The sequence below is a fragment of the Colius striatus genome, chromosome 1 (assembly GCF_028858725.1).
Source record: "Colius striatus isolate bColStr4 chromosome 1, bColStr4.1.hap1, whole genome shotgun sequence".
NCBI classification, from domain to species: Eukaryota; Metazoa; Chordata; class Aves; order Coliiformes; family Coliidae; genus Colius; species Colius striatus.
Genome location: NC_084759.1, coordinates 109,750,268 through 109,777,130, shown reverse-complemented (window position 1 = coordinate 109,777,130; position 26,863 = coordinate 109,750,268). Strand labels below are relative to the sequence as shown.

The 26,863-nt window shown below is 42.2% G+C and overlaps 1 protein-coding gene across 1 annotated transcript in view; it reads left to right on the top strand.

Annotated features, from left to right (window-relative positions):
- The window catches only part of CD247 (CD247 molecule), a gene marked incomplete at its 5' end in the record, with an annotated part of 54,649 nt that overhangs the window by 22,268 nt on the left and 5,518 nt on the right, over positions 1-26,863 (top strand). The window contains 4 exon segments of the mRNA XM_010197162.2: positions 22,654-22,760; positions 24,632-24,685; positions 25,748-25,831; positions 26,536-26,571. Coding sequence (XP_010195464.2) covers positions 22,654-22,760; positions 24,632-24,685; positions 25,748-25,831; positions 26,536-26,571 — 281 coding nt within the window.

Sequence of the window (26,863 nt, the reverse complement as noted above, 5' to 3'; positions counted from 1 at the left end):
AGACCAATTTTTGTGTACCGCTTTGATCAAACACAGAATAATTCAAGTGGAATAGGTATGGGTGATAGCTACTGGAAGCATCAGTGAAATAAAGATCTCTGTTGTGCAGAGAAAGACCAATGGATCTCGGCTTGCTTGGCCCTCAGTAGAAGGCCAAGCCATTCTTTCTGCAATAAGTGCTTCCATCAACACAAAAGAGAGAAGTCACTGTGTTTCCTTTTCTTGTCAGTGTGAAAGCTTTCTGCTTTGGTTCCAGCCCTGTGCCATGCCCTTGCCTGCAGGCAACAGAGCTGCCTGTGGGAACCCTGCAGACCAAGGCCACGCAGCAAATGAAGGGTGACGGACAGCTCAGGGCTAATAGAAGCAAGAGCAGCTGTTTATTTAGATGGCATTACTGTATAAAGATACAGAGGAGCTCTGCTTTTATAATTAGCTAAAAAATAATATTGGAGTAAAACAATTAGGGTAAAAATAATGTTTAATTATTTGAAAATGGAAGTTGAAGATCTTTTGTGTCCCTTAGAGCAGCTCAGGTTCTCAGTTTACCAGGGAGCAGGGAAATGAAACTGTGTACCTGCACCCATAGCAGCCTTAAAATCGAACATGAACTGTGTTCAGGCACCTCTGGCATGGGATGATTGGAAGCCATTCTTGAGGAATATGTATATTAACTCATCCAATGAAGCTCATTTATCTTTGTTTTAAAACTCCCAGAACCAAGCCACCTCATTTCCCTGTAAATTATGCCTTCAGAATTCACAAAACATTAGACTGTATATCAGTAGACTGATTATCTCGTGGGTTCCCTTCCCTCCTGTCAGAAGAGCAAGGAAGAATTAGATGTACATTGCCATCTGAAGTTCAGAGGAAGTTTGTACCATCCCTAATGATGCGTGAGTTCATCAACTGCTTTGCGAAGTTTTGTCTTCTTAAAACTACATTTGAATTGAATGTGAGTATTGCAAGGTCTTGTATCTTTAGCTACGTTTTGCTCAGTGGAACACCATTTAGATCAGTGTAATTCAGATGTGTCAGAAATTTTATGCTTGCTGCTTGAATGTGCCTTCTACCTTGTTAAACAAGAGGAGATGATTGTTAACCTTTTTAAAACAAAACCAGGAAATTGTATTCTAGTGATTTCCCTCCTTCAAGCCTACTGTCAGTTTAGCCTGGATTTCTGTGCCCTGCTCAGCATTTCCCTTAGTGATCTTGATTGGCCACATCAAACATTCATTATCTTTTGATGTGTTTTAGTGCATATTAAAAAGAACTCATTAATGGCATAAAATATTAAATAATCAAGTGTCATTAATACAACTACATTAGATCTTGTTCCTTGAGTGTGCTGCTAAATTCAGAGGGAGCAGGACGCAAGCTTAAGTCAAAAGCAGCACGTGTGGGTTTTAATTTTGGGGTTTTTTTAATTATTTTTTTCTCTGTATTTCTTTTCAGTGCTGGAGAGATAACAAGTTTGCAGGAAAATGTAGATTTTAGAAGTAAGGTGACAGGTGAAAGGTGGTAGCTTGGCTTTATGTCAGAGTGCCTGACATTGACACCAATCCTCACCTCACTATCTGCATAAATAAACTCGGGACTGCAAAAACCATTGACCTGGTTTTGTTTCAGAACTGTTGACGTGTCCCATTTTTGTCAAGTATCTTGTGCTTTTTGGGTTTCTTTTCAGTGCAATCTAATTACGTAAATGACTTTTTAAAGCATGTAGGGTTGGCGGTTCAGTGGCTCTACTGTTTCCACCATGTCCTGCTGTAATTTGCTTGTACCTTGTCAGTAGTCATATGCCTGCCTCTACAATGTTTCTCTACCCTCATGTGGCAGGTGTGTGAGTCCCTGCTGCACGTGCAACTTTAGGAGTTGCTGACTACTTGTCAATGGTCACCTGCACCGCCTTCTTGACCTCATTGCACTCTGTGTTTCTCGACCTGAAACTTGCAGACATGCTCATGAGCTGGAAAGCTTTTCTGCAGCGGTAAGGGGTGTACTGACAAAGAGGTTAGCCGTAACACTTAGGTGGCAGAAAGTATTAGTGACAAGAGCTGTTCAGTAAGCATCTTCGAGTGCCGGAGCATCACTGGGTTGTGACTCTGGGGCACAGTTTGGGTAGTGGAACATATGTAGCTGCATCGTGGGGATTGAAAACAAGCAGCAGAAAAACCCACGTAGAGTCAGAAAGATGATAAATTCTGCGAACTCATGTGTTTCCGCGTGTGAGGCTGACTCTCGTGGGGTCCACCATTGCCTCTTATCGTAAACGGTAGCATGCAGCTGAGCTGGTGCTTGCCAGGCAGACCTAAGCCACAGAAAACTCTGTTTTGACTTTTCAATGAGCCGGTTCGGTCAGGTCTGAAGCCTGATGTTACTTGTCTTTTTGATTAAAGGCTAGTGGTACGGTTGTGGGCAGTAGAGATGAAGGTGGTATATATCCCAGAGAAGATCTTTGCTTACAAAACCAGACAAGTTTTAAAATAAAAGTTATTTCCTTGCTAGTCAGGTGTGGAATTTTCTCAATCTGAGGCTGTGTAGACTATAATTAAAATTCAGGCTGTAACAAAGTTTCCTGATCACTGTAGGAAATCGAACTGATAAATGCTGATCTTTTAATAGCAAAGACATGTCACTGAAAAACGTCAGAACAAGAGATCTCAAAACAGTGAAGCTTTCAACTCTTTCCTGGAGTCAACTGGAAATCTTTTATCTGTTTTGATGATTATTTTCTTTTAAGCATTCTGTTGTAACAACCAGGAGATTCTTTGATTTAGAAAAGACATATCGTTTGCTACTAAAAAGACTTTGTGAGAATTTAAATGTTACATGAAAATGTACATGGTTTAATTTTTACTTTTGGTCTATCAGGAAACCAAACAAAAAATGATTTAAAAATACTTCAGTTTTATTTTTTTTAGAAAGAAAACACTTGTAAGCGGTAATCTTTTTCCAAACAGGTACTCTGAGCTGTTGTGCTCTATGAGCTTATAAGCACAGGCAGGACTTTTGGTTTTTTAATAACTCCATGGATACAAGTTAGCAGCATAAAGTATTAAAACTGTATTTTCCCCCTTGTTTTTAGAGCAGTAAGATCTTATTTCTCTAAAATATAAAACAACTGCAACGTTAGCAATGAAAACGTCTTTTTTAATTTATAGCGCATTAATAAATGTAGCTTGAGATTTTTAGCATGTAAACTCAGCTAACAATCTGGGGCATCGGAAGGTATGAATTTCCATCACTAGAGTGACTTAGAGCACACATACCATTTTCTTCAAAGTTTACCAGGGCAAAATAATTCAGCTTTTCAGCTTTTTTGGGGGTGAGTTATCGGGTTCATCTCAAGGTTGAAAAAGATATTCAAGCAGGCAATTAACTTACCGGTTAAAGTTAGAGCTTCAGTTTACAGCTTCGAGGAGGATGCAATCTGGGCCCTGGGCAGTTACTTCTCTTTTAGCATAAATGGACATGTCAAGAATGAAATTTAACACGTTCTTATTTCTGCAAAGAAAAATGTTCTCATAGTAATATGACATAAGTACCAAGTGCAACATGATATGTGCTCACAGTTGAAGTCTTTAAGGTGAAAAGAAAGTGGAAGAATAATACATAAATATTTTTTAGAATAAAATTTCTTATTTTAAGGTCCTTTTTTTTTTCTACTCTTCCATTAATGAGTTGGTTCTCCTTATTATATAAGTTAACAGATTGTAGTTTATGTACTTTATCTTCTTGTTTTCTGCTGCCCTGTAACTAACTTTTAACGTTAGAGATTTGTCTATCTTTCAAGGCAGTTTTAGGCTAGCAGTGTGGTACTTCGAAGGAGAGACACAACATGCTTTCCCACAGGGACTTTGATTTTGGCTTATTAGCTACTCAGCTTCTGTGACTGTTATGGATCGGGCTTTAACAAGTAACCAGAAGTTAATATTAAAAATAAACTCTTGGAGAAGGAAGCAACTAGCTGATTTTTATAGCTCTTCTCTCCATGCAATTAAGATATTAAGCACAACTCTCTGTAAAGCACCACACAAACTCTTTAGTATCCCAGGATGCTGTATTCTGAGTTCATTTATTAACTTGATTATTTTTTTTAGATTCTGAAGAATACATTTCTGACCTGTCATTAATTTCTCACCTGTCTCAAAAGGTGATATTTCTTTCTTTGAACCTTGGCTGCTGAGATTCATGGGGTTGCCCACATCTTTAGGCTTTTCTTAGGAAAAATACATACACTTTTTTTTTTAAACTTCTCAATGACAAAAGTGTGAATGGCAAAGATTCTGATTAGAAGAAAGTAGAGGATGCTGCTCTCTTTGTCATGATCTTGGGGTGATAGATATGAATGTAGCTTGTAGCGTTTTTGATTGCCTATGATAATATGTGTTCTAGATAACAGATTGTTGTAGTACATAATCATGAATTAGACAAGTGTGAGTACCACTAACATGTGCATGTGGTTTTCAGTGTTAGCATTGTCCCTGACATGGTCTAGTTGGCACTTCAGGGGTGCTGGAAAAGTCTAGACTGGATGCAAGAAAATATCATACTCTCTCCAAGAAAATGACAGATTCTGGCCAGGGAGAAGAGCTTGGTCTCTATTTGTAAGCTGATCTGTACTGTGTGCCTTGGTATTAGCTGTCCCCTGGCTGCACTGGCACATTCAAGGATGCTTCTTGAGCTGGAAGCAGGGCTTGCCTGCCGATAGAGGTGATTACCACTTGCAAGCACAGGACAGAAAATTCTGAACAGATGAAATATTTTAATTTACCACTGTTTTATCTGTATTGCTGAGGTCTCTTCCTTTAAAGGTAGGAGTCAAATTATAGATGAATCTGTAGTTCCTCTCCACTCAAGTGGAAAATATGTTATTGTCTGTTTTTATGAATCCATTTAAAGCTGCTTACTCTTCTTTTCCATAGTTGCTTTCTGATTCTTCTTCCTGCTGTTATCCAGCTTTTTATCACCTTTCCCCAAACTCCTTCTACTCCTGCTGATGTGAAAGGAGGGAAGAGTAACAGCAGTAAAGCCAGGCTGGGTGGATGCTAAAGGTTGTTCCACAGTAGTGACAGGCGTGGTCTTCCAGCACAGCCCAGAGGGGAAGGGACCCCAGAGAAGGAAACCCCTGGGGAGGTGGGAGCTGTATGCTGAGACCCATTTCAAAGGTGTTGCAGTTTCCTTTGCACTGCAGTCCCTGGCACCCTCCTGGTAGTGAGAAGGGAGGAAGCGAGGCTTTCCTGCAGCTGGGCAAAGCAGGGCAGGTGGTTCCTTTTATTACTCAACATCTTTTATTGTTTTCCTTTCTCAAATGTGTCTGCCTGACTGAAAGTCACTGGCGGTGTTTGGCTGAGCATCCCCCTTCCTCTGGTCTATAACCCGCTAAGGCAATGAACAGAAAACATTGGGCTGAGCCTATGTAGATGCAGCTATATATACACACACTTATATGGGTAAACCATACACTCCTTATATATAAGTGTACGTATCTATATAATGCGCATACATCCTTGGTATATGTGGTATTGCATGTATGCTTATAGGAAAAGGAAAGACAGTGAGAACACCACACCTAAGTGAAGAGAAAATGACAAAGAGTGAACCAAAAGCTTGAGAAACTCATTTCAACTAAATAGCATTGCTGATTTAGCTGAGTCCTACATCTCTGAAAGATGGTGTTGGAGTAGAATCCTATTATATCTCTGTATTCCTTTCAGTATATCTGTCACTGCTTTATCAATAGTTACTTCAGGATCTGAATGCTCTGAGGAAACATAAATGCAAAATAATGGGGAAAAAGCAAACCCAGTGTTGTTGAATTGAAGATGTTTATCAAAGGTTCAGTATAGATTTTTATTTTGATTAATCCAACTCCACCATATGTTTGGAATGAAGTGGCTTAATCTTCTTGAATAAGTGAAAAACCTTCAAATATAAATACTTTGAGATGTCTTTGCATTTCTCATTGTAGCTAATATCAGAAGTTCTAAAATACTGCAGCTCTGTGAACAGTGTTGTACTTTGTGGTTATCTAGAATTTTTATTTCTTATGAAGAAGACACAGCCTAACTGTGTAAGAGTTTAAACTTCTGGATCTTTATTCTAACTCTTGAATGATGGAAGTTATGTTTTGTTGCTTGCTCATGGGAGCTAATACAGTATATTCTAGAGAGTGCAAACAGGGCTTTTTTTCCCCTTTGACATAGTAGCTTGACTTATGTTTCCCTAAATCTATGAAGTCCATTATTCAGATTGAAACCTTCCAATTGCTCATTATGAAGAAGTGGGAGTCGGCAAGAAATATTCAGAAAATTGATGCTGCTATTCTGGGTGCCACTTATAAAAGAGAGGGAGAGAGTATTTGTGTATCAATGGCTACTCTACATTTGTTTTTCCTTCTGGCAATTTTATTTTCAATCCCAGAGTCAAAGCTGCTTTCTGAAAAGAGATCTGTAGTTTGACAACATTGTAGACTTCCCTTTCTGTCATAGCCAGTCCTGCAGCATTTGCATTCATGCTTCCCTGTTGCACCCCGACTCTGGCCGGGCAACACAAGGTCATTCAGCGTGGTTTTCTTCTCTAGGCTCCCAGGATGTACGGAGACCCAAATTCTTCAGCTCAGGCAGCAGAGGTCCAGGACATTAGATGCTAAAGGCATTTCGCTCTCTCTGCTGAGGTCTCCAAGCATGTCCCATTTAATTTCAGGGCGGAATGTAACAGCTCCTGTGAAGACAGCTGTGTTTTGAAAACAATCTGTTGCTACCACCGTCTTGCTTAAAAAAGCAAAACAAACAAAAAGCGTGTTTATGTATAATATTGTGTCTTATATAGGTATTGCCTTGAGGGTGTTGAAAGGGCTTTCTTTGGAGCCAAATGCTTCAAAGGAAAACCAGTCCTTGTATATACTCTACCATGCTATATAGTGGGGTTGGCACTACGCCTGTGCCTTTTTGTTTGAAAACTTCTGCAGTGTTTCTTCAAAGTCTGACGCTTAGCTGAGGTGGAACACTGATCCCAGACGTTACTGCTGCCTCTTGCGTCAGCAGGGGCACCTATCTGATCATTCACGGTGTTTCTCAGAGGATCGCTTGCTTGCTCTGCTCTTCTTAAAGTCCCAAGTTTGGGAAAAGGATGCCTGTGACTTAAGGAAAACACTGTGTTGGTGTTGCCCTGTTTTAGTCAAGCACTACTTTTTTTTTTTTTAGTTCCCTCCTGTAAAAAGAGAGGCTGAAGAACCCTGAAATTACCAGGCCCTCTCCTACACTTTATTTTGAGGTAACGATTTCTAGCTCGGTTACAGCAGCCTTCAGCTGCTTTGAGCAAATGCTTTCTCAGACGCACCTGGTATTGCCTGTATGTGCTAACAAAAGTCTCAGATGTGTGTTTGCTGGGGCGGGTGTGTAGGGGGGTAGATTCATATCTGTCTAAGAGAAGCGGAATGTCTTGCTTTGAGGCTTCGAAGGGGCTGGGGTGTGCTTGGGTGAGGGACCATGAGCTCTGTTTCATCACTGCAGCTTGTAAGTGAAAGGGACTCGGTAAGCATGGATATTGCAGTTGCTGTCAGACAAGGGAGCGTGGCCCCCCATGATTCTCTCCGAACATGGGAACCAATCTGTGTAAAAGGGATGTTTAAGTGATTTTGTAATTGGCTTCATAGCTGGGTCTTAGAAATACTCTAAGGGCTGCCAGATGTCAGTTGTTTTGAACAGGGAAGAAAGGTTGATGAAATGGAATAGAAAAAAACCCATAAAATGACCTTACTGATATTAACCTGACCTGAAAGACAAAGAGGATGGAGATCTCTGACAGAAGAAGCCAGCCCACGTGTGGCCATTGAGCACAGTGCAGCAGGTTGTGTGATGCTGGAGGTGAGCAGATGCAGAAAGCAGGCTCCCTCCGTTGCTGACCTTCTGTCCTGCCTAGCGGCACACCAAAACAAACCAAAAAGATCATGGGCGATCTGCAGGGTAAACAGTTCATGAGGAGTTTCCCAAATGGCTTGGCCTGCCTGACAACTGGTGTCATGCAGCATGCTAGGGAGAGCTACTCTCTCTAGTAAATGCTGGGGAATTCTCTGAGGCTGCACCAGGATGCTGCAACAAGGTTTTGGAGCAGGAAAGTGTGTTTGATTTTTTGAAAGGATGGTATCAGGCTTTGATTTGTATGGTCCACATTGAAACACAGATCTGATCCTTTCTGATAAAAGTACAGCGTATCTAGAATGTAAAAGAAGGGCACAGAGAAGTTGTCTAGTATCTATACTATATGGAGAGAAGCATAGCATTGTTAACGAAGTCTAAAAGGACAATTAGCGGTCAGGATGGAAAGCTGGAACAAAAGAGGTGAAGAAGTTGGATAGGTGTAAGAAATGTGATTTATCTGTCTGCAAAGGATAATAAAGTAGTCATTTTCTACTTAACTAAGGCTATAAAGCTATTATTAAAACCAGCCTGGAGAGTGTCTGGTGTGCAGTGCCCAGGGGGACAGCAAGCATAAAAGAGTGCCCTTGGTTGATGTCATGCCTCTGTGTTTTCTGTTCCTCTCTGAACTACCTTGATCAGCACTGAGAATGTCATTAAACTTCAAGTGCACTTTTTTTTTGTTTTGTGCTTAGAAGTCCTGTTTTGTCTAACTTTTCACAATACAGAGTAATTTTAAGGATAGGAGAAACACTGAACAGTCTGTAGGTAACTACAGAAAATTTAATGAAGTCATTTTAATGGTTTTCTGTCCTTTTCCCGTTGTTAAGGTTGTCTCCATAAAATGCACTTTCTCGGCTTTGACAAGTTCTCAGGAAGTTTGTGCGTCAGTTGTTTGGGTAGGATCATTCTGATTTCAACATGTTATAATCACCTCAACATTTGTTCTATAGAGTTCCATTCCTATGTAACCTAACAAGGTTATAAAATACATTTTTAAATAAAGTCAGACATGATTTTGCTGGAACTCTTAGGATTCTTCTCTTTTGACTTAGTGGTGCATTTGCGATTTGAGGAACTTGGATAAAAATAACTGAGAGTAATGTCAAATTCTCTATAATATTGCAAGCAGCACACAGAACTGATTTCTTTCATTTTCATGTTTCTTTCTGCTCAATAATAAAAATAAAATACAATTCCTGGCTAAAATTTAGCATATTTTGCTTTGTCCATTGCAAAAGGAGTAATTATTGAACACAAGGCTATACATTCTTTCCATGAAAATGCTGGTGTCATCAGCCACCCTAGAACAATTGCAAAACACTTCTGTGGTAATTAGCAGAATTGGTCAGGGAGATCAAAAGAGTTCACAAGTCGGCACATGTGTTAATAACTTCGATTGGAGGTTTTATTATCAGTTTCAGCACTGACAGGTAACTGCACGGCTGGTAAAACTTAAACTGCTGATATGCTGGAAGAACTTGATCATTCAGCTACCTCGAGTTTGCAGAAGAGGAATATGATCCCAATTAGAAAAAGAACTATGCAAACAGACAAATCCTTTCACTAGAATTGCACTGATCTGCTAGGATTAATTCAAATAGGAGAGTTTATTTTGTTTTTAAAATATAATTTCCTAATGCTTCACAAAAAAACCCAAAAACTACAAATAACTTTGAGATATGAGTATTTTTTAATCTTAATTATTCAGTTATGCATTGAATTACAAATTGGTTGTGCACGAATTCTAATCGAGCCTGAAATCTGGTACCAGGTTATTCTACAGCAAGCATAACCAACTGTAGAATTCAATGTAATCTCTTAAGAGCTGCAGGAATACCAATCTCTGAACAGCCTATCTAGAGGGTATTTCTATGCCACAGTCAGCTGAGAATTTTAAGTGAAACAGAATATTCAGTATGATGCTTTGTTCAGTTTTACCTAGGTTATAAACCTCACCTTAAAACTGCCTGTCGTTTACTGACTCTAAAGAGTTAATAGTAATTTTGCCTAGGATGTAAGAGGGTTTTTTTGCCTTAAATGTTGCTAATATTGCTATAGTACTAGAGATGTGATAGGGAAAAGAGCAGAAATATTGCTTCTGAGCTGGTAAACTGTGTCTTAAAACTATAGGGTTTGGATCACTGATTGTTAGCACAGTAATAAAATACTTGGACAGACACTTTCTGTGTGCCAGGTGGCTGGATATTTTCTTTTTTTAGGGACTTCAACTATTCTTCTCATAAACCTGCCAGACTGAGATTAATGGAGGGACATCGGAGGAGAGCAAAGCTCATTGAAGGGAAATTTGACTTTAGGGGATTTGCGGCACTAATTTGGTAAAAGAAAATCATCTTAGGTCTTTGCAGTTTTACTTTTTATTTATCTGTGGAATTTTTCTTCAATGTTTTCTCAAGCATATGAAATGCAGTGTATCTGTTTAATTTTAAATGACGTTTGCTCTACAACTATAGCTGTGTATGTGTGTTTAGTTTAGACAAAATAGGGACTATGTGACAGTGGATGCCATCGTATTCTAGAAATTTCAGGTGACTGCGTGGAATGTGTTAGGTAAGGACTTTGTGTCACGTCCAAGCTGCAAATTGACTGACAAGGCAAATACATAGTGACTCTTCCTCCATCCTTGTTTGTGAATCGGTTTTATATTCTAAAAAATACCAGGTAGAGCAGGTTGCAAAGCCAGATTTCTTTTGCATCATGCACATAGATTTTTCTCTCAGACTTTTGTATCTTGTGCATCTGCTGTTACATGTTACAACATGTAACTTTACATGTTGTAAAGTTACTCTGAAAGCAGGGTATAATACAGCAAATCTAAGAGAGTTGTGAAATGTTTCTTTTCCAGGTAAAAATGTATCATCACTGCTCCCTATGTTCAAATTTGTTACAGTGAGTAAAGATTTGGTATATCATGATTATTATGTTAGGGAAAAAAAAAACCCATTTGCACCTATCTTTTAACTATTGCTTATCACTACATATTTATTGTATGCCCTTGAAGGTGTGTCTGCTTTGGGAATAAACCAATTCTCATTGAATTAAACAGCGCACGTGAACTTCTGCTGAAATCAATGGTGCAGAGAATGAATTAATCCCATTACAGAATCTGGCCTTTAGTGGGAAGAGAACTGAATTCTTTATTTACATTCTCTTGTGTTTCTTCTTCCATTTGGATGTGATAAACCTGAATGTCATTCTCTTGAGTGATATTGGTTTGAATAGCTTTACTTTTTCTGCCTGTAAAACAAGGGAACTTCTCCAAACAGTTTTCAAGGGATAAATTGAAATAATTAATGCACATCTAATGGCTGATTTGGTGTGATAACACTTTGCTTAATGACATTAATTCCATGCTTGCACGTAAAAGAAACTCCTACATGCATAGATGAGGCTACTGCAAAGCACCTCAGAGTAGTATTTATTCCTAGTACCTTTTCTCCTCCTCTCTGTCACATAAGGAGTCCACACTAAGTCCACATGCAAATTAATTATGGATTAATCAAAGCTAATCTCAAAAAATCATTTGTGTTCAGAGAGAATAGTGTTTTGTTTTGTGCAAGCCCAGGCACTACCTGGGAAACCCAGCTTTCTGTTAAATACTTTATGTAGTATAATACACAATAAACAGTTCTGTGTCGAGAAGAAATTGTAGCGAATAAAAGTAGAAGGATTTTCATAGGAAATACATAGCAAGAGTACATGTAATGTTAAGAATCCTTTTCATGTTTGGGAGAAAAATTATTTGCTGTGGGCATTTGATCATTTGGCAATCTTTCACCCCATCCACCTTTTTTGTGACTGTACTTTCCAACATTGTGCTTTGAATAAACCTTACCTAAACTCCTAGTGTTACGAAAAATGGAGCTTGTATAAATTTCCTCTGCACTCTAACTCCATCTCGTCTGCGCACAGAAAGCAAACAAATATGGTTTCTAGGCAGTCTTTTAATCTGTCTGCACGTCTCAGAGGCTTCCCGATAAGGCTTTCTGTGGGGAGAGGGAGGGTGTTTAAAGGAAACATAATTTGAAAAATTTCATCCATTGAGAGGGAGTGTTGAAGTCCTTAAAAGGAACACGTTTTATGAGATTGACAAGCAATTAGATCAGTGCAGTGATAGTGCAACACATAATTCTACGCTTACAAAATTAACCAGAGTGGGAAAAGTCAGAGAGAATGTAATATCCCACCTTAAGTGCCTGTTTTGGATATGTGCTCTAAAACTCGAAGGTATGAACACAATTGTTCTGTAAATTATACCTGGTAAGTGGCTGAGAGCTACTTGTCTATATGAAAGTGCAATGAATAAATACGAGGAATCTAAATGTTCTAGAAATAGCAGGGACGTTCCTCCAGGAAAACAAACCCCACTATCCAGTGACGAGGTGAGATTTCTGTTTGTGATGTTTCTGGAAAACGTTTTCATGAAACAGAAAAACCTGAAGAAAAAACAATGAGGTAAATTCAGCACTGTAGGTGAAATTAGTTTAAGTCGCTGATGATAGCTCACCTTTCCAGTTTCCTTATACTGATTTACATGACCTAGACAGAGCTTTTCAGAAAAGGACCCCTCTGTGTTTTAACGTGTTTTACAAAGGGTAATGTGTGTGTGTCAATCTTCATGAATGAGAATAGAATAATTCATTCTATCTTATAGCAATTTGCGTGTTACCGGCCATGTTTGCTAGTGAGACAATCTTTCACAGTCACTGTCTTTTATCAGTTGACCCATTTCCACCAAATTTAACAGAGTGGTTAAGGTTCCAACAGTTGATCAAGTTTCCTCAGGTTTCATGAGAGCTGATGGCTGAATGGAGGTAAAATCTCACGGCAGTGCCTGCACAGCAGCAGCACAAGCTCAGCGGGCACCTGTTTGGTGCCGACCAACAGACATCCACAGCAAATGCCACCATTGGACAAGGCTGGCATTGAGTGGCCTGCAGGAATGTGAGGGTGGCAGAAGGTTTAAGGCATGTTCAGAGGCACTGGACATTTTTTTATGGTGTAGGAGTAAAAATGGAGAGTGGAGAGGAAGAAGAGATCTGCATCTGGGGATATAAACCAGAATACAAATTGGTACGATGAGTGATTTCAACAGCCTTTTCAGACTCCTGTTTGTGCTAACTTTACTTGTCTACAGTTCAGCTTGTTCTTGGTTTAATGCAAATACAGAACAACCTCTGAAATTCCATCTCTACCATCATATGGGCTTGACAGTATAAAAATAATAGATCCTTCAGTGTTCATTTTGGTGGACTGATGTCAAACTCTAGGACTCACTCTGGTGGATTGACTGTTACTGTAGAATATTGCCTTTTTTTTTCCCCTAACAAAAAATATCTGCAAAAATCCCACTGTGTTTATGTTCAAATACCACCTTCTTCTGCCCCTCTGAAACCAGAATGTTCAAGAACTATATGAAGTCTCAGGGTCTCTAGTGCATTCCTATTGTCATCCCACCCTTTTTTCAGCATTCCCCTCACTGCATCATTAAACATTTGCAGATATCAGTGGAGATTTCCTGGATAAAGAGAGTACAGAACTTGTCCTTTGCTTTTCAGGCAAGCTGACCTGGAACATTGCTATGGGTCACTAAAACTTTGTGTAATGTTGTTGGTAATTATTGCTACCAAATGAGCTTGGAAGTTGAGATTTGTTTTGAAAATTATTATGTGTCATTAATCGGTCTGCAATGTAAACTTAAATACAGAGTGCTTACCTGGCCTGTCAACAACACAGAACACTGAAAAAATTAAAACTCAAAAAAACAATTGCTTTTCCAGAAAGCCTACAATGCAATTTTAATACCCAGATTCTAGTTCAACAACAGAAATTGGGATTTATTTTTTCCTAACACTGCGCCCTTATATTCTTCCATTTGTTCTTACTAATGTTAGATAGCTTTGCTCACAGGCTCTCATATTCCCTTTCAGTAGAGTAGTTAATATGACCAATGTACAGCTGGTAAAAATGTTGTTAATACAATAGAAATTAACTACACAAATAAGTATCGAGCATGACTGAAGACTTTCCTCAATGTTTGCAAAAGTCACTTGATGGATAACAGATACTTCTGTTAACGTTTCTTATTTGTTAGTGGTGATCTAGAGATATATTTTAGTGTATACATTGAATAGTGGAATTAACCTGATAAATTTTAATGTTAGTTGCACACTCTGTGGATATGGTTCAAACATAATTGTTTACTTTCATCTCAGTCACAAACACTGACATAAGAAGATTTGAACTTTTATTGTTCATATGTAGGAAATTTTCTTTGTGATGAAAGCCCAGAGTCCTTTTTTTCCCCCCTTCTCGTTTTGCTGCCTCTACAAGTCTGTCTCTCCATAGAGAAGTGATAAGAAGGTGCTGGCTCTGAGTTTCATGGGATTTGAGAGCATTTCATTATTTTTGACAGATAAAATATTACTTTTGCTATTCTTACTTTACGAGTGTAACATCATTAATGAGGAAACTCTTTTCTGCTATTTCCCCAGCCCGCACAGGAATGCATTGCTTTGTATCAATCCTTAATTCAGTTGAAATCTCTATATGGTATTTTCATGGTCACCATTTCCTACCTATGTATGAGAAGGTATGTCTCAAAATACAGCTTTTTTTTTTTTTTTCCCTTGTCCTGTAATGCTATCTGAGATAAGGTTTTTGAAAACTGGGTGTAGTTGCTCAGACAACTTGCAATAAAATGTAGTGATGGAGGCAACCAACCACAGTTACATCACTTGACAGAGAGGTGCATGCCTCAGCAGTGAGGTGTTAACGGGGACATAAAGCTGTGCCCCTGCCCCCCACTCACAAATCTGTGACTAATGCCCTTTCTCTTTAGCAGTGTTTTAGTTTGCCTTAAGATTTTAGCTATATGCTATGAAAATGTGAACACTTCCAAATTAGACAATAGAACATTTCAGAGGAGGAAGCAGCAATTCCTTCTTTTCTCAAGGGGAATTGACGAGGGTCCGTGGAGTCAGGGTTTGTCTTAATACCCTTTGCTGTCAAGGACCTGGGCAAGATTTGTTGTAATATTTTTCATTTTGTGATAACTCATCCATCGGTTGTTTTGCTGAGGCCTGTGAAATGCGTCACATCCAGAGCATTGTTTTCAGAGTGTATCTTCACCCATGGTGGTATTATTGCTAAGCTTTGGTGAGCAATACTGCAAAAAGAACATGCAGGGAATCAATATTACAGCAAATCCTTCATCAGCCTTTCTCTTTATTTTGTATGTAATTGCTGTTGCATGCAGGGTTTTTTGTCGGTATGTCTCCCAGCAGAGGCAGGACATAGCACACACGACTCTCCATTAAGTGGGTCAGTAGCTGAGGACTGAAGGGCTGCTCTGAAACATCTCCCTCCCCAAAGTATGTAGCTACTACCACTTACGGAGCCTCAGCCGTTGGGGATGGTGTAACCTTCTTCCTGCCTGATAACCTGAGGCCACCACTGCCTGAGTAAAATAATTTAACTGTTTCTCTGCTTGACATCAAGCTTCACTAGTAATTTCTTCACCCTTAGGAGCCTTCTTGCAAATGGATGTCTTGACAGGGACTGCAATGAAAACATCTTGGGACTTTGCAAGTCTTAGAACAGTCTGATCCCAATTGTCTTGCTGAATGAACTAAATTAAGTCTTGCAACCTTTCCGTGGCTTTGCCTTATGTCTACCTTTCTTATGATTCAGGCATGATATTTATCTACTGGAAAACATTATATGAGAAATGTGTTGAAAGCTTTGGATGACAGCCACCTGGGTTTTGAAAAATGTTGCTAAGGCTTAACCTAAAAAGTGGATGGATTTCTTTATTTGGGGTTTAGTGCCCTTCCTGACAAGGGCTCTTTTGGCACAGGTTAGATCTAGTGCTGTCAGTGAGCTTAGGTGGAAATTGATCCTGGAGAAAGGAAAGGCAAGTCAAGGCAAAGCAAACTGATTTCATCCCAGTAGGGGTAGCTATGGTGAGTATATGGTCACCATTGTGACCATACATCAAGGACAGCTCCTGAGATTGTTGCAGCTTTGGTCTGTGTTGTCTGCACTGCAAGGAATTACTTATGGGCTAATTTAAGTCTGTAAATAGCCTTGGGGCTTGAATTCTCCCTCTAGAGCCTCTACCCTTAGCTTTCATAGCTGTGATGGAAAAGTTTCCTACTTTTCTGCTTGCAGCTGATCAAGAGAGTTGCAAGTGAACTGAGCCAAAGACAAAACAGCCCTGTTAACTCCCCTTGAGCATGTCTGCACTTAGTTTGACATGAGCTGTGAAATGAGAGTAGTCCCTCCCTGCACTAATGATAAGAACAAAACATGCTAAGTCTGTGCTTGCTGACTGACTCTAAATATTCTGTGCATGGAGATTTCTATCACTTTTATTTCCCCAGCTAGTAGAAAGCCTTTTCATGCCAATAGTGTTAGCTAGCATAACCGCAGTGGCTTTTGGAAGTCCGAAACTAGGATAAAAGGGATTGAGGGATGCCTTATACATCTCCCCATTGGGAACTGTTCTTCATGTAACCAGTCAGTATATTTGATTACTGGAGCTATTGGCAGTGAGCTAGCCGCAAGCTGTTTAGCATAACCATGCTCCCACTGCTTTTGGAAAGCCTAACTTAAAAATGCTGAATTGAAGGGCTAGAGAAACATCTGCCACACCTGTGAGGTGCTCACTGAACAGAGAAATGCATCTGATTGCGATCAACAGCCTCTTGTGTCTGACTCCAGGTCCCTTTCTTCAGCCTTGTGGCTTGTAGTCTCTTTGGGATTCCTGGTGAGCTGAGATGTGTAGACTGAATTACTTTAAGTAGTCCTCCATCACGTGCATTGAGTTGTAGAAGCCAAACATGGAAATGCCACCTCATAGTAAATCAGTCTGGGGTAAGCTATGTTGTGGGATACACAGGCAGAATGGGTAGGGGAAGAGAAAGTGACCTAGGAAGAACTATTTGATTAATAAATCTTGCCTCTTGGGACACTTAACACAATATTGGATTAGACAATAGAAAATTTGCGGAGGGGAACACCTTTTGCATTTACTAGATTAAACTTCTGCTATCTCTGATGAAGAAGGATCTAGTAAAAGTGTGTCTAATCTAAAACCCTACAAAGGCTGCAAGCTGCACAGCTCACACCCATCACCTGAGCTTGTTGGATATCCAGGTTCTGCAGCTGCCCTGCACATGGTTTTCTGTCCCTAAGAGGCAACATCAGGTTTGCTTCAGGAAAGCCCTTTGCACCAAACTCTTGCAAAACTGAGAAGTGAAAGCAGTTGCTTTTCTGAGAACGACTGTTTTGATGAAGTGAGGAGTCCCCTTCCAGAGATGAGCAAGGCACTCCCCTCCTTTCTGTTTCTGACAAGGCGCTGGAAGGATATGGAGGGCAAAAGATTGCCTTGTTTAATGATCTATTCAGTCTTCTTCATACTGGAAAGATAGTTGATTTATTGTTCTTTTCTGCACAGAACAGTCCTCTTTCCACAAATAGGCTGTTGGAGATCTTCCCATCTTACTGCTGTTGCAGTACCCTGGATTTTTAGTTAGTCTTTACTCCATGATATGCTAGAAAATGTGTGGCCTTTTGTGGCATTAAAATATTTTCCTCCTTTTTGAATCTATTTCTTCACAAATAAACCAAGAGCAGCCTTGTATTATTTGAACTTTGTGACAGTACTTCCTTGAAAGGGATTCTAGAAGGGAGTGTGAAGGACTCATGAGGACCTTAAAGTCCCTTAACTTGACCTCATGTTTCCATAGTGCTTGGGTTCTTTCACATAAAAAATGTGGAAGTCAGTGACCTGAAATATTTTCCTTTTTTAAAATGTAATTATCCCAGCTGCCTAACATCTGGTGTTGTAACCCTAATCCTGATCATTTCAGCAGTTCATTCCTTGGCTTTACTGCTGAGGGCAATGGCATACCATAATGTTGAACTTCATGGGCATGAGCTGTGCATTTGGCCATGTTGTGTTTCATAAATAGGTGATGGTGTACTGATGGCAAATACAAGTGTCTTCCTCAGTGCTAAAGGAACTGTTAGGGAGGTAAAAAAATAACCAGTAATGTAGAGCTTTTAACTATTTTTTCCAAAATAAGTGGCTGGAGTGAAAGACACACCTGGATTTTTTTTCAGGCAGTGAGCTACATGGCATTTTTCTGTAGTGGGGTTACTGTATCTTCCAGTATTAAGAGCCTGCTGGCTTTCCTTAGAGTGTCTTGGTTTTGCAGATGTAGTAGTGGGGAAGTTTTATTCTGAAAATGCTACTCAGCCCTGTAAGAATATCATGTAATGACCAATGGGACTACCTTTACTCTCTGCATAAAGGGGGAAACCTCTTGACTTCATATACTTGGTTTGTTGCCAGGGACACCTTCCACTTGACTCTTTTCTGATAACTGGCTGCTGTGCACATCAGACCTGTTAATGCACCAATGCCAAGTGTAATCCAGGACTCTTCTTCCTTCAGGCATTTTTGCTCAGATTTTTCCACCTATGTGTCCAAGCGGTGGTAAGGAGGAGCCCCTGAGAGGGAAGGATTTGTCCTCTGCTCCTTAAGTTTTGTAGTGTCCGCAGTAAAAATATGTTCTTTATGAACAGGATTATCTTTCATTTCTTTCAAATGGTGGTTAACTTTTAGATGTTTAGTCTGGTCTGTCCAGATGCAAGCCAGTTTACACTTGAAGTGGAGCAGCATGTGGGGTGCTTGTCTCTTCCCTTTTTGCCCCAAGCCTGGGAAGTTACCTTGGGTTCAGTAGTTTGCTCTCAGACAGCATCAGTGGGGTAAGATCTATCACACCCACTCTCTCCCTGCATTCAACCTCTGTAGAGAAAACCCTGCCTGATGTGAAGCATAGTGGCAGTGGCACCCATGGCTGTGAACGTCTGTCCTCTCAGTGGGGTCTGGAAGCACAAACCTGCAGCAAGAGATTTTTGGAAGGTAAGGGGTAAAAGTGAGGTGAATTGCATGCAGTAACTGTGAGTCTCTTAGGCCACTGCTAGTGTAGGATGGTGGCATCTGAGCACTGCTGCCTGCTTTGCCCTGGTACGTGGCTCTGACAAGTCTCAGTTGTTGCAGGAGGGCATTACAGTTTCTACCTTTAAACACCTTTGCATATAATCACAGATGCATCAATAAATCTCTCGTGCTGGGTTTGGTTTTCATGGTCTTGCTTCACTGAGAAATGTAGCTAAGGGAAAATAAAACTCTTCATTTATAACCTTGTTACTGAATTTTGGTAACCCCTATAAAATAAAGCTCTTGAATGAATCACTTAATGAGGGTCATGGGAGAGAGAAAATTTTATGGTGGATAGATTCAATCTGAATTTACAAGTAGTTCAGCTTTCACAGTCTGAATTTCTCAAACTATTACCAGGAATCATGGTCTTACTCAACCCAGATGCACACTAAAAGTGTTGGAGGGACAAAGTCCTACTTAAACCACAACATGTTAGCACATTTCAGGGGTCCAGGCTGTCTTTCAGTGATTTGCTCCAGTGCACTGCCCCTTTGGGACAGCCTGCATTGAGCAGGCAGTGGGGGCCAGCCCTGTGGACTGGGCACCCGGGCAGCCTCAGGGTGCAGCACCCTCTGATGGTGCCACGTTTTTGGAGCAAGGCAGATGTGCCTGCAGGTAGGGTTTGGGAGTCCATGGCTGTCTCAGGGGAGTGGCCTGCAGCATGTGCAGGCAGCGGCTTGGGCAAGTGGCTGGAGGTAAACCCATGGCCATGTGCAGGAAAGCTGTCGCTAGGCCTGGGCTGAGGGGGATAAAACCGCTCTCAGAAAATGCAGGGTGCAGGGCCAGCAGGCAGGAGCCCACATCCACGCCTTCTCATCAGCCCCCGGGCTTCCTCTCCTTCTGCTAATCAGAGTTGCTGTCAGTCTGTTACTAGAGGGTTTTTTCTCACTTGCTGGGCTCTAGCAGTTGGTGTGAAGTGCCTTTTCTTTTTGCTTTCCTTTTTGGTTGTTTGTTTTACTCCCCATACTTCAAGAAATAAAAGGCCACAGGGAGTTGTTATGAGGTTACTGGCAGTGCTGCTCCGGGCTGTGAGTGTGGAGCAGGACAAGGCAGGTGTGCCAGCCAGGGCAGAGAGGAGAGCAGGGCTACATCCTTGGGTGAGAGGAGAGAAGAAGAAGGGAACAAAAAGTCCAGGCTTTGGAAGGAGGAGGTGCTGGGAAGAAATTTCTCTGCAGCAGAAGCATGGCTTGGGAAGGAGTCTCAAATGTGGTGGCAGGTTCCTGGAGCTGGGGAGTGAGAAGGGCTGGCAAGTTTGTCACGACATCCAGCAGTGCTCCCCTTGCTGACTCCCTCTCCTTTCCTGCCAGTCCTGCAGAGCTACGGCTCTGCCAGTCCTTACTCAGCCCGTGTCAGCTCCTCGTACAAAGTTCTCCTTAGCTTCTCTGTACAAACTCTAAAAAAAAAGTAATGAACCAAGGCTGTAAACTGCATAGTTTGTTTCTGTTTTTCCTTAACATCGCAGTGATCTATGAGTAAATGTCGTCTCCCCTTGTGCAACGGGAGACCTACCCATGCAGCTACTTGCATAGGAGAACACAATGAACAAGAGTTAAGTGCAAACTTTCTAATCACTGTTCCTTCAGAGCTTGCTTCCCTCCTGAGTGAGAGCATCACTTTGACCTCATCCCTAAGTCGTTTTGTAATTGTGTACTTAAATGTCAACTCGTGACTCGGCTCATTTTTGATGCCTGGAGAGAGTGATGTTGTTTGTCTGAGCCGCCACATTTAAGCATTAAGCTTGATATCATTTACAATGCCAGCTAACCGTATTCCCTGTTGTGACAGCATTAGCTGTGTGCGTGCCTGTACTTGGACATCTTGCTTTAAAACTCTGCTGTATTTTACTGGACTGCTGAGATTTGGACTGGTAAAATACTGCTATGTGAATCTTGAAAAGATATTGTGTGACTCTAGGCACTGGGCAATCTCTAATGTTAAGAGTGGGAATGAGCGGTGAAATGTTTATTATTTGTGGCATTGCTCTGCATGAGGCAGCTGACTGGCTGCTCTCTCCAGCCTGGCAGGCTTGGCCCTGCCCAGCGCCCATCATCAGCCCATCTCCTGCAGCAGTGCAACCTCAGCCTCAGCCCCCAAAACCACAGCTCTAGGTTGATGAGTGGCAGAGAGTACATTTTGGTGGTGCCTAAGGGATTGTCCTTCTGTTTGTGCATATTGAGCAAATATTGAGGAGGCAGTAACCCCTTCTCTACAGATTTAAAAACCTAAACTGATCCTGTTCACGTGAATAGACGTCAATTGTTTTAACTGCCCCTTGTTCATTAGGCTTCGTATCTTTTGACCTTTGTTTCAATAGGCTTTGTACTTTTGTCTTTTTCTCTCTCTCACTTTCTAATCCAGAAAGCCGTTGCAAGGGTTATTATTCAGAAAGTGCTTCGTGCCGTTTTGGGGTTTTTTTAAGTATGCTGAAATCAAGCATATTAAGGAATGGAAAGACATGAACTACCAATTCATTCTTTTGGTTTGTTTCTGAATGTTGGACTTTATCATTGTCTCATTACATGTTTTTCCAGAAGCCATCACAGACAGGCTCTGTCTAGCATGATTTCCCCCATCAAACAGCTTTAATCCATTACCTGGGGTGGTGGAGGCCGGGCTGCCCCAGATAAGCATCATGTAGGCACTTGGGTGGCTCCACAGAGCCAGACAAGGTTGATTGTGGCTGATGCAGAGATACAACTAAGGCCCTTGCAATCTTTACTTCTCCTCCACAGTCCTCTACATCTCTTGCTCGAGCTCCTCCTGGCAGGGCAGTTTATCAGATGACAGTTTGAAGGTACCCTGCTTTGGTATGGGAGGAGGGGAGTCAGGGCCAGGATCTCCAAAACCTTCTTCAGCAGCATCTCAGATACCCCAGGTTTCCTCGCCTTCCTTATATTGTATTTCTGATCTAGGTACAGTGCTGAAAAAGCCTGAGCTGCTTCTGGAAACATCCATCCCGAGGCCAGAGTGTGGTGGGGCAGACTGCTGCCCTGTGTGAAAGCAGCTGAATTACTGCTAGAAACAAATTGTCTCTGGGTGCTGTAGGGCTGCATTCCCTGATGCTGTATTTTAGCTACTCAGTCTAATGCCATTCAAGTTGCTTTTGAGCTGAACCAATTCTGGCACAAAATATTGTCCTGGGAGTGTTCAGAAGAAAAAACTCTAAGAAGCTAATCTCGGTTTGTTAGTTTAATATACAATGTCAGGCAAATAACTTAATCAGTCTCTGTTTAGCCCATGTACTTGAGGTTTTCTAGACCTGAAAAAAAATGTGGTGAAGCTTTGAATCTTATTCCTAAAATAATAGAAATAGGAAAGGAGGAAGAAAAAGCTACGGAGGATCTTAAATTTCGTTCCATGGATGTTTCTAAATGCATTATTTAAGCAAAAAAAAAAAAAAAAAGAATGTGAATTCTCTGCCCATAGTTCCCAGCTTGTGATTCATGGTTTCCAACATCCCCAAACTAGGAGCCCACTTGACCTTGTTTATGGAGAAGGTTGGACCTGCAGTGGTCTATTCTGACCTAATTAATCTTATGACTCTTATTGAGGTTTCCCTCTCCTTTGCAAACGGGCAGACTTGCCCTCCCGCTGGCTATTTGTTCACACAGGACAATGCAGTGCGGCCACACTGGTGCTGTAAAGCACCCAGCCATACAAATGGCCTTGTCTGTTGATGTATCTCGTGTTTCTGTACAGATGCCATACCGATTCTTGGACTGACAGACCCAAGACTCTGCTACTTACTGGATGGATTCCTCTTCATTTACGCAGTCATCATGACAGCCCTTTTTGTGAAAGCAAAGGTCAGTCTATCCAAACACTCATGCGTTTGGCTTTGGCAATGTAAACAAGTTGGGCTGAGCTGGAAAGTGGGGGTGGAGAGGAAACATGTCTCTTACAATATGACCTTTTATTTTGTTTATTTTCTCTTTGTTTTACTCCTCTCCTTTTTCTGGTACCAGCCTGAGCAATCTGGGAGAGTTCCTTCTGAAGGTTCATGAACAGAGGGGAAGAGGGTTTATGAGTGTTTTGGTGCTGCGGTTGTGGATGCAGTCAGAGATTCTGGATACTCTATGTGGGAAATGCCTCATCAACAGGGATGTGGTTTCTTCTGCTGTTTTGTCACTGGAAAGAGAGAAGGGACTATAAAGACAATTCAGGATGTAAGCTAAGCTTGTGAAGGATGTATTAAAATGTCTGACATCGGCAGACATGTTTGGTAATATCAGTGTGGTGATGCAAATATTAAAAGCCCCAACAATCACAGGAAAGGGGCCAAGTCCACCATTAACCCATGTTCCTGAGCACCACAGCTACACACACACACAGAGGTCTTTTAAATGCCTCCAGGGATGGTCACGTAACCACTTCCCTGGGCAGCCTTTTCCAGTGCTTGGCAGCCTGAGAGGGTGATGATACTGTGCTGCTGCTGGTGCCCCACCAGCTCTGCAGTGAGATTTTCCCTCAGGACTGCAAAGCCAGTGTTGAACCCAGAGGGAGAGGCATGTTTGGAGGAAAGGAGCAGAACTCAGGAACAGTGAAGGAGAAACTTTTTTTTTCCCTGTTGCCAGTGCAAATCCTGACTGTAGCTGGAAGTGCTGCTTTAGGGACTTGAAGTCTTTTCAAGGCTGCTAGAGGGACAAGTGGCCGTACCTGTGGCAGGAACTGTACACCTCATGGGATGTGAGAGACAGGGAGGGCTCAGCAAAATGCTCCCCAAGCCTCCCTTCCCCCTCCACCCCCAGCCTGCCTTCAGCAGCTGCTGCTGCGGGGTACAAACCGGTGTGGCTTCTCCCGCTGGGGCAGGAGCAGGAGCTGCACCTCACCTCTGGCTCTGGGGAGTGCTTGCTGCCCTGCTGCTGTGCCCCTGTGCTGGTGCCATGCGTAGTGCTCATCTGCAGCACAGAAGGGAAAAGCCTGTGCCTGTGGTTACGCTGGAGTCTCGCAGCAGAGCTGTTGCAGCCAAAACCATAAAGCAACAAGAAGCCGGTGGGGTATTTTCCAAAGGGAAATTGTCTTGCCCTAAGCTCTGCTATAGATAGTGGTTAGTACTCTGTGTTGTGAGGCTGGGCTATGTCTTGCCTTGTCTCCCTGCCAAAGGAATGGTTGTGGAGGCGTTTGCCAAGGGCACAGCCTCGCCTCCGTTGGCAGCTTTTGATTGATGGAGCACGCTGCCGATGGACATGCACGTTTAGGCTCTGTTGCAAGAAACGTGGGCTATAGATGCATGGTAAATTCCAGCTCCTGACAAAGTTTGAAGCGATGATAATGGCACTTTGCTGGGGAAAGGGCTGCAGTAGGTAACCTGGAATTACTACAAACACAATTTTTAAGAAATGAGGTCAAGTTTATCCTCTGCCTAAATACAAACCTATCTAGGAAGTTGGGTTTAGTGAAGAATTTAGCAGATGAGAATAACTCAAGGCGGCAAAAGCAGAGTGTAGTTTGACACTTCTTTTTAAAAATAGGCTGAAACAAAAAGTATAAATAAAATAACCTGGCTGCTGAGAGTGACCTGCAGCAGTGGCTTGCCTTGCCTGGAGCCCCAGCGGTGCCAGGAGGGACTGCTGATGGTTTGCCCCGTTTCTTATGAGAGTAATTTGTAGGAGAGAGGGAATGACAGGACTAATCAGAGGCGATGTCTCTCTGCTCACAGTACGGTCTTCTCTTCCAGCTTAGCCAGGCCTCTGAACCGCAGCTGCAACCGGGCCAGGACGATGTGTATAACGTAAGTAACTGCTGGGGTTTTGGTTGTTTTCACACCGTTTGGGGTGCTTAGAGATGATGAACTGCCTGTGGATCGGGGCAGGGGGGAGGATCAGGAAAACTTTGGATGACTCAGCTAATGAAAGCACTGTATCAAAGTGTGGAGGAGAGCAGTTGTAAGGAGGAAAGAGAAAAGCTGACAAGGGCAGCTTGTGCTGTCACCTATCTGGCTGGATCCTAGATAGAGACAAGGGTGGTGGGTCCCTGGTTTGATCCCCTGAGCTGCAGTTGAGACCTGTTGCATCAGAGCCATAGCCTGTCCACTGTGCCCCGATTATAGCAAGCAGCAGATAGTTCTTTGGGCAGTGAAAGAGCACAAAGATCCTGTTTGTCCTTCCTAGTTAAAATGCTCATTCATGACAGCAATAAACTCTATTTTTGCTACATCTAGTTGTCTTTTGATTTTAGTTTTGTCTTCTCTCACGCTTTTGACCATAGCCACATCCTGTGATGAGTTCTACTGTTTAACTGTGTAATGCATGAACACTAATGCATCTTTTTTCAGTTTAAGAAGTGTTGCCTGTCACCTTTTCAGTACCACTCTGTCAGCTGTGTTATTCTAACCTGAAACCTCTCTTTTGCCCTCTTCCAAGGTCACCTTTCCCAGCTGAGAAATGTGAGGGGCATAAAATTTCTGTGGCTTCTTGGTGCAAATTTAAATGAGCTACTCTGCAAGAAAAAGCAAGTTGCTGGATCTTCACCCACCAGTAGGAAAGAATGTGGGAAAGTCAAGCGTCCTTTTCCCTCATACTCCCTCATTTTCAGTTCATTTCTACTTAAGAAAGGTTCTCGAGGCAATGGATTGCAGTTCTGTGCTGCACAGACCATTCTGTCACTTCCATGGCTTAGTCAGAGACATCTTTGTTGACGGCTGCATTAAGGGGTAAAACCAGTTTCTATCTCGGTTACAGTACTCCTTGAAGCTGGATACCAAGCTGGGTTCCCTTTCTTTTCCTGTGTTAAGTCAGGATCTGTTTTCTCATGGCGGTAATGCCTGTCGCTGCCTCTTACTCTCTCCTTGCAGAAACTGTCTCGTGGCCGCAGAGATGAATATGACGTGCTGGGGGCAAAGCGAGGTGCAGACCCTGAGCTGGGCGGGAGACACCAGGTAACTTCCTCCCACGCATAAGCCTCCTTTCTTTTAATCTGGTTCCTTCCTTCTGGTGTGTAACCGCTGCTCAGACATGCGGGCAGGCATCGCGCCGTGCCTGGGCACCGCTCCCTTCCTCGAGAGGGAACGGCACAAGGTTGTGTAGTAACTTGGGCAGCTGGCAGCATGGTGGGGGCAAGAGCGAACCTTCCCCCCTCCTCTTTGACCTCCACCCATCACTTTGCTAAGGGCTCGCAGCCACCCAGAATAGGAAGTGCCACCCAGGCTTGGGGCGGATGTGGAGCAGGCAGGGCAGGAGTGGGTGTTTCACCAGAGCGCCGCTGCACGTGACGCCACCAAGCAAGTGCCAACAAGGCACAACAGCAGCCAAAACAACTGCTGCTGTTGCAGAGCCTGACAGTTGCAAAGGAAAAGGGAGGGAAAACCTTTTGCAGCGGTGTGTAGGGCTTGCCCACATGTGACAGCTGTAGGGACTGAGCAGAGAAGAGCTGAGTTGTATCAGTGATTACAATGAAATGAACTTTCCAGAGAACAAGTTGTCTTAACAGAGCCTTATGGGTGGAGGCAAGATGGGTTCTAAAAGCCACAGCATGGCCACAGAGCTGAGCTGGGCCTTAAAGCAAATGCCCAGGCACATACAGGGTGGTAGGGGATGCCGGGAGTGCAACATGTGGGTAACTTTTTTTTCTTTTGTTTTACAGCAGAGGAGAAAGAACCCTCAGGATACCGTCTACACTGTGAGTAGAAAGAGCTGGAGGGAGAGGAGAGGGAGGGAAGGCTGGAAATAGGAATTCCATTTCATAGGAGACAACTTTTCCCCCACCCTAATTTCAGCTTTGGTTCAAACTTAAGAGCTGCTTTCAAAGGCTTCTTTTCCCTTCTACCCCTTCCCTTTTTCTGCTAGAAATTTTCTGTTCCCTTCTGGTCCCTTTATGTTAGCCATCAGTGACTAACCAGCCTTCGTCCCACGTGACTGATGCTGCTGTACTTACACGTGCTTGTTCTCCAGCCTCTGTCCAAGGCCAAATG